Source organism: Vulpes vulpes, chromosome 15, assembly GCF_048418805.1.
Source record: "Vulpes vulpes isolate BD-2025 chromosome 15, VulVul3, whole genome shotgun sequence".
Classification (NCBI taxonomy): Eukaryota; Metazoa; Chordata; class Mammalia; order Carnivora; family Canidae; genus Vulpes; species Vulpes vulpes.
The window spans coordinates 71,148,109-71,164,644 of record NC_132794.1 but is presented as its reverse complement, the minus strand read 5'-3'; the positions used below and the strand labels follow the sequence as shown (position 1 = coordinate 71,164,644).

At 57.9% G+C, this 16,536-nt stretch overlaps 1 protein-coding gene across 2 annotated transcripts in view; it reads right to left on the bottom strand.

The window, feature by feature from the left end:
* The window catches only part of SMAD3 (SMAD family member 3), a 118,231-nt gene that overhangs the window by 12,369 nt on the left and 89,326 nt on the right, over positions 1–16,536 (bottom strand). For both annotated transcript variants that reach the window (XM_026012119.2, XM_072738914.1), the window contains exons 2-5: positions 13,243–13,436; positions 12,950–13,081; positions 11,566–11,640; positions 8,726–8,776 (exon numbers count right to left, since the gene is read on the bottom strand). In XM_026012119.2, the coding sequence (XP_025867904.1) occupies positions 8,726–8,776; positions 11,566–11,640; positions 12,950–13,081; positions 13,243–13,436 (452 nt within the window). The remainder of the gene's footprint in view (positions 1–8,725; positions 8,777–11,565; positions 11,641–12,949; positions 13,082–13,242; positions 13,437–16,536) is intronic.

Genomic DNA, 16,536 nt, shown 5'->3' with positions numbered 1-16,536 from the left:
CACCCGGCCCTCCTCCCGCCTCATCTGACACCTCGGCAGGTCTGAGCTCAGCCCTGGGCCCGGCTCCCAGCCTTCCTCCCTGGCATCAGGGCCACAGCGTCCTAACAGGTCTCCCAGGCACCCTGGCTGGGGTATCGCCTCATTCGCCGACTACTCAAATCCCTCCTTGGAGAGCCAGGGAGGCTCCTGCCCCTTCTCCCTCCTCCAGCCTGACCATCGCTCTGGCTCTTCAACATATTTGGAGCGGCCGCTTACTCAGGGTGCGTCTGGGAGCTGGTGTGAGGGACAGAGGGCTCCCCGGGCTGGGCCTCAGCACTGGCCGGAGACCCCTGCTCCTGCCTGCGCGCCACCTCCTGGAGTGAGAGCCCCCCTGGGAACTCTGCTCTACAGGGTCTGGAGGTGCGTGAAGCACAAGCAAAAAAAAAAAAAAAAAAAAAATCAGAGAAGTTGTTCTAGGAGGGGCCTGCAGGGCTGAGGGCCCAGATCTACTTGTGGGGTCTGTGCCCACAATCCCTCTAAGGGCGGAGAGAACGCCTACCACATGTGTGACGAAATGCAGACCGGGAACATCCCTGCGCTCGGCACACACCCCTAGAAAGTGTCAGCTGGAGGGAGGCCAGGGACACCTAGACCCGGCTCCTCACCTCATCTTGGGTCAAAGAAGTCTCTGCCTGGAATCCTGGGCGTCACGGGCCGCTTGCTCGCACCCCTGGTCGGTGTCTACCCACGAAGTGCCAGCAGCATACCTCTGTCTCCCCCTCCCAAGCCGTGACAGTGACAAATGGCTCCAGATATCGCCAGCTGTCTGTGAAGGGGCAAAATAGCCCCTGGATGAAAACCACCGCCTTAGAGGCTTATCCAGGTCAGGAGCACAAGCTCGAAGGCCAGGTGGCCTGGGACGCGCTCTGGGCTTGGGCACCGACCAGCTGTGTGGCCGTGAGCGACCCGAACAGCTCCGAGTGTCAGCATCCACATCTGTCCCTGCAGCCACTGGCGGGGACCCGAAGGGGGGGGTAGGACGCCGTCTGCGGAGGGCCCAGGAGACATCAGAGGAGGTGCTGGGCTCGCCTCAAGCACCCAGTAAGTGGTGCTGACAACCAGAGCTGAGCACATACGTGAACCTGAATCCATCCCGCTCCTGAAGCGGCCTCCCCTGCAGGGGAGGGAGGAAAAGCATCCTCACTCCTTTCCTCTCTTCCCAGGATAGAGCGACATTAGAGGAGGGAAGGCAGGGGACTGAGGCTACTTTTAACAGAGGAGGGCGGAGTGACGGGGCAGGAGTGCCCAGTGGCCTGTGCCCGAGGTTCAGCAGAGCCACATGGGCCACATCCGGCTCTGGCTTTGCTCGATGCTTCGACATTCCAATGAGATAAGCTATATTCTAAACAATGCGGTCACTAAAATGTGAGCTATGTTGCTTTGGAAACCCTAAAAAAGAAAAAAAGAAGAAAAAGCCCAAGAAATCCAAGCGTAATCCATGTACTCAAAGGGGTCGGGCAACGGGTCAGAGCCAAGAGGCGCTGGGCAAGGACTGCTGACCACCACTGCCCAGGGGCAGGCTCTGCTGACCCTGCTGCGTGGACGTTCCTGGTCTGGGCAGCGACTGCAGCTTTACTGGAAGACATCTAGCACGAACCATCTGGGTCACTGTGCATCTGGCGTGGGTCAGCCTGAAGAGGCAGCTGCGGCTGATCTGTGCGGGCCCTGGCTTCCCCGGCAAAGTACAGAACAGAGTCCTCACCCCAAATTATAAAGCCTTCCAGCACCCCCTGGGCTTCATCCAGACAGGAGAGCGAGCGCTTGGCTCCCAGGAACACTGGCACAGCCTACCCATCAAAAGAAAAGCCACAGGCCACCCATCGGGTAACACGGTGCCAGAACCACTCTGGGGAACTGTGGGCTTTGAGGCATCTCAGAAGCAGAGGCGTGCTTGGGGTCCTAGCCCAGGAGGCCCCCCAAGCAGATCTGAGCCCTTATCCAAACATCCCTGCAACTTGCAGATACTGGACAACGTGGTGGAAAACGCTGGACTCGGGAGCCTGACACGTAATTAAGGAGATGCTGGTTAGGGGGTGGTGTGTGTGGGGGGTAACAGTGCAGTCAGGCCAAGGCAAAGTCTGACGGGTACCATTTTACAGAGAGCTGTTTGGATGAGCTGGCCTGTGTTCAGAAGCAGGACCCACCCGGGGCAGTGCCCCCTGCCACGTACTCACTATTCTCCGCAAACACCTAAAACCTAGCCCTGCCTTTCACCTCTGTCCCTCCAGGCACCTCTCAGCTGCTTCTTCAAGATTCTTCTGCAAGAGGAGCTGCAGATGAGAACATATGGTCACCACCTCTGGGTTCTGCCTTGAATGGCAACCTGTTTTTAAACAGCATATATGTCCTCATGGTTCTCCCCCGCCCCCCACTCACTTATCCACACCACGGTTAAGTACAAGGGGGAAAAAAAAAAGTCAGGACCCTGGAAAGGAAAATATTATAAATAGGATAACCACGAGGTTATAGCTACTGAGAAAGCACTCAGCTTGACTCTGAGCTTCCCAGCAGACAAGGCAAAAAGGGAACATGAATTGTTATCTGGTTGTGGACAGACAATGCTTACAAGTTCTGCAGGGGAATCGAAGCTTGTCCTGATAGCAAATCTTAAATCTGTCACAGGTGGCAATCTCCTCCCACATCCATCAAGCCAGCCAGCCTTCATTTCAAGAGTTTTCCAACAAACGCAGAAGCGACTGTGCATAAGGTTGCTTCTTGAAAAGGACCTGCAAACATGCCACTCGGAGGCCCGTCTGGGAGGACGACTCTACAGGGCTAAGGGGACTTGCCTCCCTCGCGGTGGTTCCGCTTCTCCGGGCCAAAGACTCAACGCACCTGGAGTGGCAGACGGTGGCATGTGCCCAAAGCCGCCCCTGCAAACAGCCCTGCTCCCTGCTCCCGGCCCGACTGCTGAGTCTGTGCTAATCTCTCTTCCCAGAGCAGAGGTGTCGGAGACGCAGGAACCTCCAGCTCCCCCCAGGCACAGCCCCCTGCCCCCACCAGTGTGGTACCGGCCAGACTTCTCGAGTGGCATGGGGCACCGAATTCGTGCCTGGCCCCCTGCCAGCCTAACGGCACTGGCTGGCTTCAGTTTTAAGGCCGATTCCAAGCTGGCATAGACTTTCTGTTTTGTTTAAGGAAAAGAAAACAGAATAAAACCCAGAAGGCAATACTTGGATTAAGGGATGCCTATTAAAAACATGTGCGAGAGATCCAAATCCGGTAAAGGAAAAGGAGGGGCGACAGAGGGGGAAATTAACTTTCTACTATGAATCGAAAGCAGGGAGCGGGCGAAGCACCGAAGCCGCAAAGGCTAAAGGTCAGAACAGGAACGAACAGCCTTGGTCGGGGTCCTCCCCACCTGTGGAAGGCAGCGTGACCTCCTGTCCTGCACACCAGTCCCCACAAAGCCTCACGGTCCTCACTCAGCCCCGGGGCTCAGTCCCTGGGTGCCTGGCCCACCTGCCCCTCATCCGCCCAGACTTGACCTCCCAGCCCCAGCTCGTGCGGCTGTCAACTGGCCCCTGGTCTCTCTGTGCGTCGTGGCCCTCACGACTGAGCCAGTGGCGTCCCCGGGGATGGCACCTGCTGGCCCAGGACGGCCGGGTCCCCGCACCCGGTGCGCCAATTCCAACCTGTAAGATGACATGTGCAGGGGGAAGCCTGCGCCCTTTCAGCCTCAGACCACCTTCCTGCAGCCGAGACCAGAGGCAAAGTCGGGGGGCCAGGGCCTCCGGCTGGCGGCTGCCTCCCTGCCACTGGGACACCTGTGACTTCTTTTTTTCTTGTAAATACCTTATTTACTTATTCATGAGAGAGAGAGAGATGGGCAGAGACACAGACAGAGGGAGAAGCAGGCTCCATGCAGGGAGCCCGATGTGGGACTCGATCCCGGGACCCCAGGATCATACTCCGGGCCAAAGGCAGGCACTAAACCACAGAGCCCCCCCGGGGATCCCCGTGATTTCTTAAGCTTACAGAGGATCAGCGCCTGATGAGGCCAGAGCAAAAGCTTCATGCAGCAGCGGCAGATGCTGGAACAAGGTAAGGCCGGGCCCCAGAACCCGTGGTCCTCCAGGAAGAGCTGGTGGCCCTCCTGCTGCCCCGCCACCCCGCCCGGCGCCTGGCAGGACAGGAAGGTACCTTCTCCAGGGGCCGCGCTGGAGCCCATCACTCCCTGCAGCCCCGGGCGCTCCGGCCGCTTCTCCTGGGCCAGGGCTCCTCCCCCGGTGTCCCACGCTAAAGCAGCGACAACTTACTCACTGGCAGCGTCCCGCTCACTCTCTTTTTCCTTCTTCCACTTCCCTCTTCCTTCCCCTCCATTTGGTCCAATCCTTGACCTGGTCGCTTAGGAAAGCCCAGGTGACTCATCGAGCACCAGCACGATGTGTAACAACAGGCACGTCACCTGCTCGCATCCCATTGCTGCAGGACACAGCTGCCGGGTCTCCCTGGAGCCGGCCTGTGACAAGGAGCTGAGCTGGCCCCCAGTCACTCATCGGGGCCCTGCCCCACGTCCCAGCGCCAGAAGGGGCCTCGCTGCGGCAGGAGCCTCCTCCTCTTGCCTGGAGTGGGAAGGAAATGAGGAACGAACCAGACGTCCTGTTCTCTCTCTCCCTGCATCATTTCTTTGCAGGAAATAATCTGATGTCCTGGGATGTCCCATCCTTCTCTGTTGTCATCCTGACTTGTATTTGCCCCGTGCATACCACTGACTGACCGCCACTCCCCGCCCCATAAGTGCTCAGACGTGCCCAAACTCCCGATGTCATCTTGGGGCCTCTCCTGCCCCCCTGCCCACTGGCCTCCCTCCGCTCTCACTGCGGGGGCCCGGCCTTCCCCTGACCTTCAGCCTTTCCCTCCCGCCTAGGCAGCCCCTCTCCGGCCTTCTTTCCTTCTTGAGCTGGGTTTCCCTCTCGCAATTCATTCACTCCCAGGATTCAGCCGAACCTTTGTCAGCGTTTCCGGGGAGCAGTCCCACAGATGGTCGGCAGGTTGTAAGAGCAAAGCGTTCCAGCAGATCCACGGGCAAAGGACTGCTCAGAGGCCTTGGCACGTGAGTGCCCGGGGGCTACGGCACAAGGCTTTCCAAACTCAGGTGATGACAACACCCTGTCCCCCTGAGCCCACTTTGGGAAAGGCTGCCCACAGGCTAATGGCTCCCAAGTGTGCGTGGCAAGCCCCAGCCTCTGTCCTGATGGCCACAGGCACCTTCCCACTCCAGCCCATCCCAGCTCCTGGGTGTCCCGCCTCTGCAGCTTCCCAGTTAAAGTTGGCTGATGATAAGCACCAGCTGATTCAGGCCCACCGCCCTCTCTCAGTGCCCCTCCCAGCCCTGCCACCATCTCTCCAAAACAGCTTCCTAAGGTGTTTTTTTTGTTTTTTTTTTTTTTTTTTTTTTTTTTTTTTTTTTATGGGGGAGGGTAGTGGGGTTTGGCCACCAGCCATTTCCTCTAGACCTTTACATCTATAAAGTGGCCAGATTCATCTTTATGAAGCTGTCATCAGATAACCACCCCCCCACCCCCACCCCTGGCCAATGACTTTATTTGTAGGCAAGAAGGGAATCACTAAAGTATGGCCTTCAGGGCTCTTTTCTCAGTGCCCCACAGCCTTGGCAGCCCCATCTGGCTCCTCATCCCAACCAACTATACTGCCAAGCTCTCCTCTGAGCTCGCCCTGCCCTTTCCTGCCCTTCCCTCTATCTGTGATGTCCTTCCCTTCTTCTCAGCCTCACAGCGTCCCACCTGTCCTGCTGGGTGCAACTCACACATGTCACCACAACTCTGACGTCTTTCCTACCCCATCTGGCACTTTCCTCCTCGGCCTATACGGTTTGTCTTACGCCTGCACCCCTGGCACAATGCATCGCAGGGGGACGCAGATACCTCCCGCCCACCCGTCAGACCGTGAATGGTCACGTGGATCCCCAGGGTCAGTACCGACTAGGAAACACAGGGAAGTTGACTGAATGAATGAAACAGGGACACTGGAAGCCTGGAGGCACGTCCCCACTGGAATGCCACTACTGTTTCCCTTGGCCTCTCTGCCTACTTCAACTGCACCCACTCCTTGTTTTAAAATTACATTCAGGGATCCCTGGGGGGCGCAGCGGTTTAGTGCCTGCCTTTGGCCCAGGGCGCGATCCTGGAGACCCAGTATCGAATCCCACGTCGGGCTCCTGGTGCATGGAACCTGCTTCTCCCTCTGCCTGTGTCTCTGCCTCTCTCTCTCTGTGTGTGTGACTATCATAAATAAATAAATAAATAAATTAGAAATAAGTAAATAAATAAAATTACATTCAGTCCTGCCTTATTGATCCCCACAAGGCCATAGCATCATTCATTCCCCTTCGACCACCGCCCCCCGCCTGGACTCACACTCACTGACTGGGAGAAACACCTGGGGAACCGATGAGGGAGGAAGACACAGGCTGGTCAGCAGGGCTCCCACCCAGGGTCCTCAACCTGACAACTGCCCTCAGCTACAAGTTAGTAAGCGTCCTGGAGCTTTGTTCTGAGAAGGAGGTGGTGATAGGGGAGCTGGTTTAAGTGATGGGAGCAGATGGAAGCACGTAATCTGGATCCCGGAGGCCGGGATTCAGAGCTTCCCCTTTTCCTAACTGTGTGAGTTGGCAGGAATTAGGTAACTAGTCTTGTTCTTTGGCTTCCTAATCAGGAGACTGAAACACTGTAATACTGTTATCTTACAAGTGGTTAAGGACACTGGTTAACACACGCAAAGTGCCCTGTGCAACACTCAGTAAACAGTAAGTTCTCAAGGAATGTTTGCCACCATCATCACTGTCATCCAGCCCCTTCCAGCTAGGATGCCAGGAGTCTGGATTTTTCTAGGTAGGGATGAAGCTGATAGTCTTGAATGGGTGAAGGTGGGAGGTACTGGGGCCCTGCAGGCAGGGAGGAATCTGAACCCCGACCTATCAGTTGACTCGTTCTCCCATTCAGGTGTTCCCAGCAGACTGGCTCCTACTGTCCACCTCCAGGCTTGGGGGCTATTCCTTCCTTTGGAGAAGTGACCTAAGAATTCTCAACCCTCAGACAAGGGCCCTGAGGACCAGGGCAGCAGGGAGGGAGGATTGAGTCAATGGGACACTTCTGCCCCAGGTCCATGTTCAAAAACCATCCTGTCACCCTGGTCCACACAATCTAGAAGGGAAACCACAGCAAGCAACCACGTGGGACAACTTTCATTTGGAGCCACTGAGTCAGGCAGCATGGCTTCAAAGGCAAGGGCTTTGTTCCAGAGTCTGTCGACCAACCGACGACAGGGCTGCCTTGGCCATGGGGCGGGGGTGGAGGTGGGTAGTAAAAAGGGCCCCCAAATTAAATCTAAGCCAGCTGACCTCAAAAGCTGGGAACTCGGAGTCAAGCTCACAGTCTTGGCCTTAATTTCTCAAGTGTTAACACAGCTTCTAGCCTTCAGAGTTTGTTTTTAATAACTCAATCGGTCCTTTCACGTCAGGAATGTGACCTTCCCTCTGCAAAGCCCAACACTCACAGCGATATTATTTTACAAAGATGTTAGAACAGATTCGCCCAAAGTCACATTTTCACACTGCCCACTTGTCAGCCTGTATGAAAGCAGTCTCAGGCATCTCCCAATGTTCTAAATGCTTTTCTTCATCTGATGCTATCAGTCAAGGACTGGGAGCAACTGGGAATAAAAACCAGGCTCCCCCCTACCCTGCCCTCCACACCCCACCCCCACTGATTCACAGAGCTTGGGTATTAACTCTTTCTTTTCCTGAGCCACAAATCAAAGCCCAGCAGTAAAGGCCAAAATGAAATCAAACTCACATTTTTCTAAAACTACCAGATCAGCACATTAAAAAAAAAAAAAAGCCCCTCAATAAGAATGGAATGGATGTTTCATTTGTTCGGAGCATTTTTCTGCAGACCCCACTCCTGGAGCACAGAAGCCAATCTCACAACAACCGACCTGGAAGTCCAACGGCCAAAGGGATGGCCATGGAGACGTGGGCCAGCTGCTCCAAAACATCATGAGACAGGATGAGAGAGGAGGCGTCTAAATATGGAAATGCATTTCCAAAATAACAAGAATGAAAAGAATGGATGGACCCTGTGATCTCCACTGGCAAGGCACAAAATACACACGCCTGATGTGCAAGCATCAGAAGGACCGTGATACAACAGCGTGGGCGGGCGGGGAGATGATGGGCAATTGTGCTTTCCCTCTCCACCCTGATTTCCCTGCATCCTGCTGTTTCAAATAAAAAGTACATCATTATAAGACGAAATACTCAGATAAAATCCAAGTAAGTGTATCTTGAAACCAGTCGACCAAAGTCAGGGGGCTGGAGTCCGCACTGCCGCCCGTGGCTTTGCATCAAACCACACACGTATGCTTGGCTGACCACAGATTCTCGGCTCCTGAGCACAAGGTTTGGGGGATTTTCATTCACTCACGTCTGACTGCCACCCAGGGGAAATACAAACCCGGCACATGGTCGCCTTATTCCTGCCACCGCTGCTCTTAGGTTACTCTGTTCTGTGGGTGACCCCAGAATCACTGTAACCAGAAACCTGACAGGCTGAGCTGAGCTGATGGAGTGGGGCCTCGCAGTCAGGGTCCCCTCCCCACACGGGCCACCAGCCAGCACTGCAGCTAGAGGGGGTGACAGTCCCATAGATGAGGAGATACTTACCCAAATTATTGTGTGCTGGGGACATTGGATTCGGGGAGAGGTTTGGAGAACCTGCGGGATGAGACACAGTTGTGAGAACGAAGAGAACATTCTTGGCTCAGAGAGCCAAATTACTGAACGCTTGCCTCAAGATGGGGCAGCTCAACGCAGCAGGAAGAAAACCCTGAGCTGAGCCTCCTAGGCCCTGCAGGAGCCCCGACGCCGTGTCCTTGCTTGACCCTCCCTCCCTGGGTCCCAGGCTTTACCCGTGGGATGAAGGGATGAGCGGACCACCTCAGAGGGGTCCCTGGGACCCGATGGGGTGAGGGCCCCACCCGAGCCCATGGCACAGGGCACAGAGCCCCCAGGAAAATGCCCCAGCAGGGACGGACCTCACCCCAGCCTCACTCTGAGGCCACCAGCAGCACAGAGAGGGCTGCAGCTGCCCACCTGGCCTGGAACCCCAATCTGACCCCTTCCCTGGGTCTCGGGATGCTCGAGCTGCCTCAGGAAGGCTGCACCTCTGCTGCCCGAAGACGCAGGACATGCTGTCCGAGGCCTGGAGCCCAGGCTACCGATCCCCCTGCCCCCCACCTCCCGTCCAGCCCGCACTCCCAGAGAGAAGCGCGGCCTCGGCCTTCGGAAATGCGGGGCTCATCCTGTCCCTGCCCTGGGGGCCCTTCTGCAGTCACAGCCCCGTGGGGTGTACGACCCCCTCCTCAGGGCCCCCCACACAGGTGCCGTGGGCTATTTGTGCGGGTCTGTTCCTGCTCCCCAGCTCAGCTCCAACCTCCCTGGGGCGAGGCATGAGCCATGGGTTTCTCTGCTCCCCCAGAACCCCATCCACCAGGGGAGATCAAAGAGTCCTGGAGCATAAGGGCTCCCCTACCGCCCTGGAGTCTGGCTAGGTGACAGCAGTGTCAGCTACCGGATTTTAGCAAAGTGGTCTAACCTCTCGGAGCCTTGATTTTTTTTTTTTTCCCCTTCTCAGGTATAAGACAGGGATACGACCATCCATTGTGTGATTTGTAGACGTGAAGTGTGGTCAAGCATATACAAGTGACTGCACCATGACTGCACACAGCAGGCACTCAATACATGCTGGTTTCCCGTTTTGTGGCAGCCCAAATCACAAGAGGGTCCGCGAAGGCCTGGCCTGGAAGGGCATGTGGTGTGTGTCTGGGGGGCACACAGGGCCAGACAAGGTGGTCCTTGGACCCCAACTAGGACACTGTCACATCTCAGCTGCCAGGACAGCAACTCGACTGGTTTCCAAATGGACAACTTTGAGTTAAGAAGAGAGGGGAAGCTGGAGACCCCCACCCATCCACCCACTGGCTGGGGGGGGGGTCCCTAAAGTCCCTAAAGCCCCGTGTCTATGACTGACAGATCACGGATGTCCACACAGGGCCCTGCAGGTCCACTGATGGGAGGAGAGGGAAAACGATGAGGGGACAGCGAGAACGGGGCAGAAAGGAGGGAGGAGAAGTGGGGGGCGGGGGGGGGGGAGAGCCGAGGAGGGGGCGCGGCTGGCTGTGCATTCTGTACTCAGACTCTCTCCGGTCTGCTTTCTCAAGCAACAGTCATCATTCCACAGAGAAGGGACAGCAAGGAGGGGAGAGAAAGAGCAAGAAGAGCAGTGCAGCATCTGAAGAGATGCTGCTGGGCCGGCCTCTTCCCACACCAGCCCTTCGGAGCTGCGAGCCCGAAGCGGCTGTTGGCCTCAGCGCAGGAGGCCGTCGATGCATGCCAGCGGGTTCAGGCCACCCCCTCGCGGGCCATGTGCTAGACCCCCAGGTGCCACGACACCCGGCTGGGTATGGAGCAACTGTGTTTACGACGAATGGGCAAGTCTCCCTCGTGCTTCTTTCCGGATCCGCACAGCCTATCTGGGGCTGTGTGCAGGGCGGGGGGCTCTGCTGCAGGTAGGGGCTCCCTGTGCACCAGGCACGCCCCTACCATCGGGAGGGAACATCTGCTCGGCTCCCCCCTCCACCCTCCTCCACCTCCTCCTCCTCGCCCAGCCACACGCAACACGGTGTATGTTCCATGTGGCAGCTGAGGTTCAATTCAAGGAGCCTCTGGTTTGGAGCCAATTTGGTCCCATGACAAATGACGCGGGAACATCTGGAGATGTGGCTGGAGACAACTGGGCTGGGGCCCTCGTGGCAGGAATACACAGATCGTGTTTGGTCCCTGCATAAAAAATAGATGCTTCGGGGGGCTTCCACCGGCGAGGACCCTGCTTCCTGGAGGACTCGGGCTCTCCTGAACTGTGTCGGTGCTCGAGCCCACCCACCACCCCACTGCCAGCAACGTCTCACTGGGGCACAGACTCTGCGTGAAGCCTGAAGTGACTCCCGGCCACACTTGAAGCCTTGAATGATGATGGTCTTCCTGCCTCGTCCCCACTTTCCAGCCACGCTGGGCACTCGCCACCCCCGGAATGCACCGGGCTGTCCCGCCCACGCCCCCTCACGCCCACCCACCATGACTCTGCCTGGCATACCCTTCACCTGCCCTCATGGCTTGGCCAACACCCACCGGCTCCAAGACTCAACTCAAGAGAGACCTATGCGGTAAGGTACTTGCCCACCCCCAACACCGCCTCCCCAGCCTGGGGCAGGTGGGCCTCCCTGGGGCCCAATGCCACAGGTGTCCCCCATCAGGGCATAAGGAGATGGCACAGTAACTGCCAGTTGTCTTCCTTAAAACTGAGAGCAGCTCAGGCCCCTCCTCTCCCTCCCAGCGCCCGGCACACCACCAGGCACACAGGGGCTGCTCCACGAAGGCGGGATAGAGGGGGAGAGGCAAGGGGCGGGGGGGAGAAGGGAGGGCGGGCACTCAGGGTTAGGACTGACCTGCGTCCATGCTGTGGTTCATCTGGTGGTCACTGGTCTCTCCATCTTCACTCAGGTAGCCAGGGGGTGGGGTTTCTGGGAATCAGAAGGAAAGGCGGTTCACTGAGCGGCCTCCGTGGTTTGGCTCCGAGGCCCCCACTGCACTCATCACGTGTCCACACCCTCCGCCAGCAGCAGGTGCTGGAGGAACTGTGGGCCCCAGAACAAGGGCACCAGGGGTCCTCACACCCTTTGACCCCCAGCTCCTTGCCTGGATTGCGACCACTTTTGCTCATGCTGCCCTGACTGCCCAGGCTAACACGCCTGTTCCTAGAGCCTCTGCCCAGCTAACTTCTCCCCATCCTGGAAGGTCGGGGCTAAGCCCACCCCTCCAGGGAGGCCGTGCACTTGCCTCAGCCTTACCCGTCTCTCCTCCCAAGGGCACACGCCTCATGCTGCCCCTTGGCTCTGCCATCTACTCCTGCACAGACACCTTGCTCCTCGTCGTCCCTTTAGGGGACATCCTGGCTTCCCCAGCACGCTGCACGTTCAATGACAGCAGCGGCTGTGATCCCTTTCTCTGGAGGACCCCAGATCATGACTTAGTTCCCTAAGGTTTGCTCAGTGAGCCCAGTGACCTTCCCCCCGGGGGGCCAGAGCCACCTGTGAAGGACCCGGAAAGGCCAGACTCTCCGAACGCTCTGCCCCCACGCAAGGGCCTGTGGTCAACCTGGCTCGGCACAGAGCACTCACGCGGGGCGAGAGGCTCCTCCAAGCCGGAGCGCTCTCCCTGCTCTCACTCTCGGGAAGGCAGGCAGCAGGATTCCTAGGCTGGGACCAGCCCAGGCGCTGCCAAGCAGTTTTCCTGGCTGCCCTGGTGCTGGTGATTCACTCATTATTTGCATGTAAATGAGGGGCTTCCAAAAACATCTGCACTGACAGCTGAGCCCCCTTGCTCCCCCAGCAGGAAAAAGTTCACTCGGGCCTCCGCCCCCACCCAGGCTGCAGCCCGCACCAGGCTTACCTACTTAGGGCCCCTTCTCCGCACTGGCTGCCTGGCCCTGGCTCCCCCTCGGCTCCCCCACGGCTCTGCGGGCCCCCAGACCCTCGGGGGGATCCTGCTCAAACTCCAGCCTCGGCCCGCAAGGGCGGTGAGAGAAACACAGCGCTGCTATTTCCGCTTCCAAAATAAATGACTGCACGGAGCCCGGGCGGAAGGGTCACGCCGCCGTCAGCCGTGCCAAGGAAAGCATCATTAGCGCGCGCGGAGCCAAAGCCACGGGTCCTCTCCCAATGGGTGTGCGGGTCTGAGTCAGGGGCCCTTGGGCCAGTGCTGTGTGCAGAGGGGGGACGGCCGAGGAGGGCCCGCAGAGATGGGGGGCGGCCTGCACGCCCCGAGGCCTACCTGGAATATTGCTCTGGGGCTCGATGCCCGCGGGGAAGTTAGTGTTCTCAGGGATGGAATGGCTGTAGTCGTCCAGCGGGGGGAACTCGGCCGGGATCTCTGTGTGGCGTGGCACCAACACGGGAGGTAGAACTTTCCGGAAGAGCAGAGGCAGATCAGTGTCAAGGCCAGGCTGGCATCAGAGCCCTCCGAGCACCGTATGTGCGCCCGGCAGCCCTGCACCCGGGGAAGGGGAAGGACAGGCAGGTGGCCGCAGACACCCCCGACCGCCACCACCAAGAGGTGGCGCCTACCTGGGGTCTCTACCCTCTGATAGTGGTAGGGATTCACGCAGACCTCGTCCTTCTTCATGTTGAAGGCGAACTCACACAGCTCCATGGCCCGCAGCTCGTGGTGGCTGTGCAGGTCGGGCCATCGCCACAGGCGGCAGTAGATGACATGCGGGAGCCCCTTCCGATGGGACACCTGCAGCCGGCCATCCAGGGACCTGTCGGGACGGTGAGGGGCCAAAAGAAACAGCAGAGTGGATTTGGCTTGTGTTCCCCCCGAGATGAGCCCGCACGGCTGCCTCCAGGGAGCTTGCTGGAAGAGCCTCAGGAAGCCCTCCCCGCTGTTCCCCCAAAAGCTCTGAGCCGCACAGGGCCCAGGGACCAGAGAATCCTGTTAGCTGGCACTGGCGGGAATCCCAGGAGAGGAACACAGAGGCCCACTAAGGAAGGCCCAGGGCCTCCCAGGGCCTCCTCAGGCTGGCAGGGTGGACCTTGACCGCACCGGGCCCCGGAGTGGGTTCTCCAGCCCTCAACCCCCCACATGAAGGAAACAGCACTTGAATCACGTTCTGAGAAGGTCCACGGGTTGGGCCGAGGGGGTCAGGACTGAGCAAAAAAAACGGGGGTTCTTTAGGTAAGTGTTTGCGTGAGGATGACAGATGCTGCGAGGTGACAAAGCACAGGCTGTGTCTAACCCCTCCCAACACTCACTCAGGGTTATTACCCCCAGCTCCATGTCAGAAAACAGCAAAAATCCTTTAGTTGGTATTTGTGATGAAGGAGGGAGGGAGGGAGGGCAATTATAGGGAATTTTGGATGGTTTAACATATGCCAACCTCTCAGGAATCCCTTTCCGGTGGAGGGTCGTCTGCAGGGGTCACATCCATAGAGCCCCCCCCCCCCCCCAAGTTCAGAGCCAAGGCCTGAAGGGTGGTGCATGAGCTGAGCATGAACAGAGCCTCCAACTCTATATCGGGCTCAGTTTTGCAACTGTCCCCAGCCCGGCTGGTCCTAACACCACTGCCAACAACCGTGCCCTATCCCTGTGCAAATGACGTCCTCTGTGCTGACCTGGCCTCTGAGCAGCTGTGACCTGGCACCCCCACCTCTCAGGCCAGGCCAACACGTGGTCCCCGACCGGCAGTATGGGTCCACAGAAGTTTGTCAAAAAGGAAGAATCTCAGAGGCTTCCCCAACTTACTAAGTCAGAACCTTCCTCTTTGCAAAACCCCCCAGGTGATGTGCATGCAAAGAAAGGCAGGCCGAGCAGTGGTACAGGATGGGGCGGCTGGGAGCTCAGGAGTGCAGGTACGCCGACGGCCCTGAGTAAGGTGGGAGGCAGGAGGCTTCCGAAGAGCATGACAGTATCAGATGGGTCAGGGGTCTTGTTCACACAGGCCTTTACCTAAATATTTTCTGAGCTCCTATTATGTGTGGCACTAGGGGACACAGTGGTGAGGGAAGAGATGTCACAAACAGACCACAAAGTGGTCCCTGCTCCCACGGAGCTTCTAGTGCAATGGACAAGACCAGTATTAATGAAACGATCATACGCAGCTGCAGTCACAAACCATGCAAGTGTTCTGAAGGAAAAGTGCAGGGACACCCATAACCCTGGGGACCTTGCTTTACTGACGGGCTGGACAGGGTATCTCTGCGCGGCTAATGGTTGGCCTGAAAGTCCGAAGGACAAATAAGAACTAACGAGGCAAAGGGGTGTGGGAGGAAGGCGTTCCAAGTAGGGGGAAGATCACGTGCAAAGGCCCTGTGAAGGGTGGAAAATACGGGAAGGAGGGAGAACAGAAGGAAGGCCAGAGCGACTAGGGAGGAGAGAGGGTGAGAATTGGGCATGGCAGTGGGCAGGGCAGGCTCTGCAGGGCCTCAGGAGCCTTTTTCCTAAAAGCCAGAGGGAGTCCCTGAGATGTTTAAGCTGAGTGTGTGCACGGGTGTGACACGAGACAGGCCCCGTGAGAATCCCGGCATCCGGGACAAGACGGAGGGCCGTGGGGCTGGATGACGAGTGCAGGTGCACGTGAATAAAGAGGTACACAACGGCGGTGGGACTCCTCTCCCTCCAAGAAGGCCCATCCAGGCCACCATCCCACCAGTCAGTGGGTGCAACTTTTCTTAATAGCTGGGTGGGGCCAGTGGAGAAGCATCTGCAAGCTCTCCCTCCCCTCTGCCCCCAGCCAGGACTGAGGGCACCCATTTGCCTGAATCAACAGAATTTATGGGCACTCTGTGAGGGAAGGCCTGGTTAGATGCAAACCAGAAGAGAGAGAGAGAGAGAGAGAGAGAGAGAGAGAGATGGGAATCCAATCAAAGTCTCTAAGCCACCGGCCTGGGAACGGGGAAGGGACAAAGGTTAGAGCAAGTCTTAGTTACAGGGATTGACAGGGAGCTGCTGACGGAGGGCGTCTCAAAGGATGTAATTACCTCCCTCCCGTGGGGCCCTGAACCAAGGAACCCCTCCAGCCAAAACACAGTAATTACCACGCAGAACAAGAAAGGACAGCCTGGAACTCCCCGGCCCCCCACCCCGGCAGCCTCCCCCAGGTAGAGGACGACTACGGGATGTGGGGTCATGCAGCCTGGGGTCAAAATGGGGTTCTCCTCTCCCAGCCTGAGGTCTGTGGGATGCCCCGTCAGCTGCTTCATCTATAAAATGCAAACATCTCCCCTCACCCGTGCAGCTCAGTACCCCCTGGAAATGCCCTGCGAGGCACCACCCCGTGGGCGGGTGTTAGTGCTGCGCACTCAGGAGCCCTGGGCAAATGGAGTGAGTTATAGGGCTGAGGAGGAGACGGAGGGAGGGTGGGAAGTGATGAGTGGAGGGAAAGTTACTCAGCTGCTCCCACTCTCCTGCGAAGCCTGCAGATGAGGGCCGTGGCCACGTTCACTCTTCAGACGTTGATAAGAGCCCAGCCCAGAGCCAGCTGGGCACTGTGGCTGCCCCTCCAGGGGGAGGCCCTGGGGAAGGGCTCTGGAGCGCAGCGAGGGAGGGTTGTGGCTACGGAGGGAGCCCTCCACCCCCCCCCACCTGTGATTGAAGGGTGTGACCCTCTTGTTTTTAAAAATAACAATAATACAGGGCAAGAGGCGGGGTGGTGAGGGACGACACAAGAGCCGGGTCTCAGCTTCCACGGGGCAGACAGCCCAGGAGCATGACCAAAGGCCAAGCTTCTGACAACTCTGTACCTGGGCCAGAGCCTTTAGGAAGGGAAGGTGTTGGGGACAGGATGCTCTGGGTGCTCCTGATGAGGAGAGGCCTTTACACACAGCCCTGACTTCGGAAGTCCCCAGAACAGGGCACCTTGC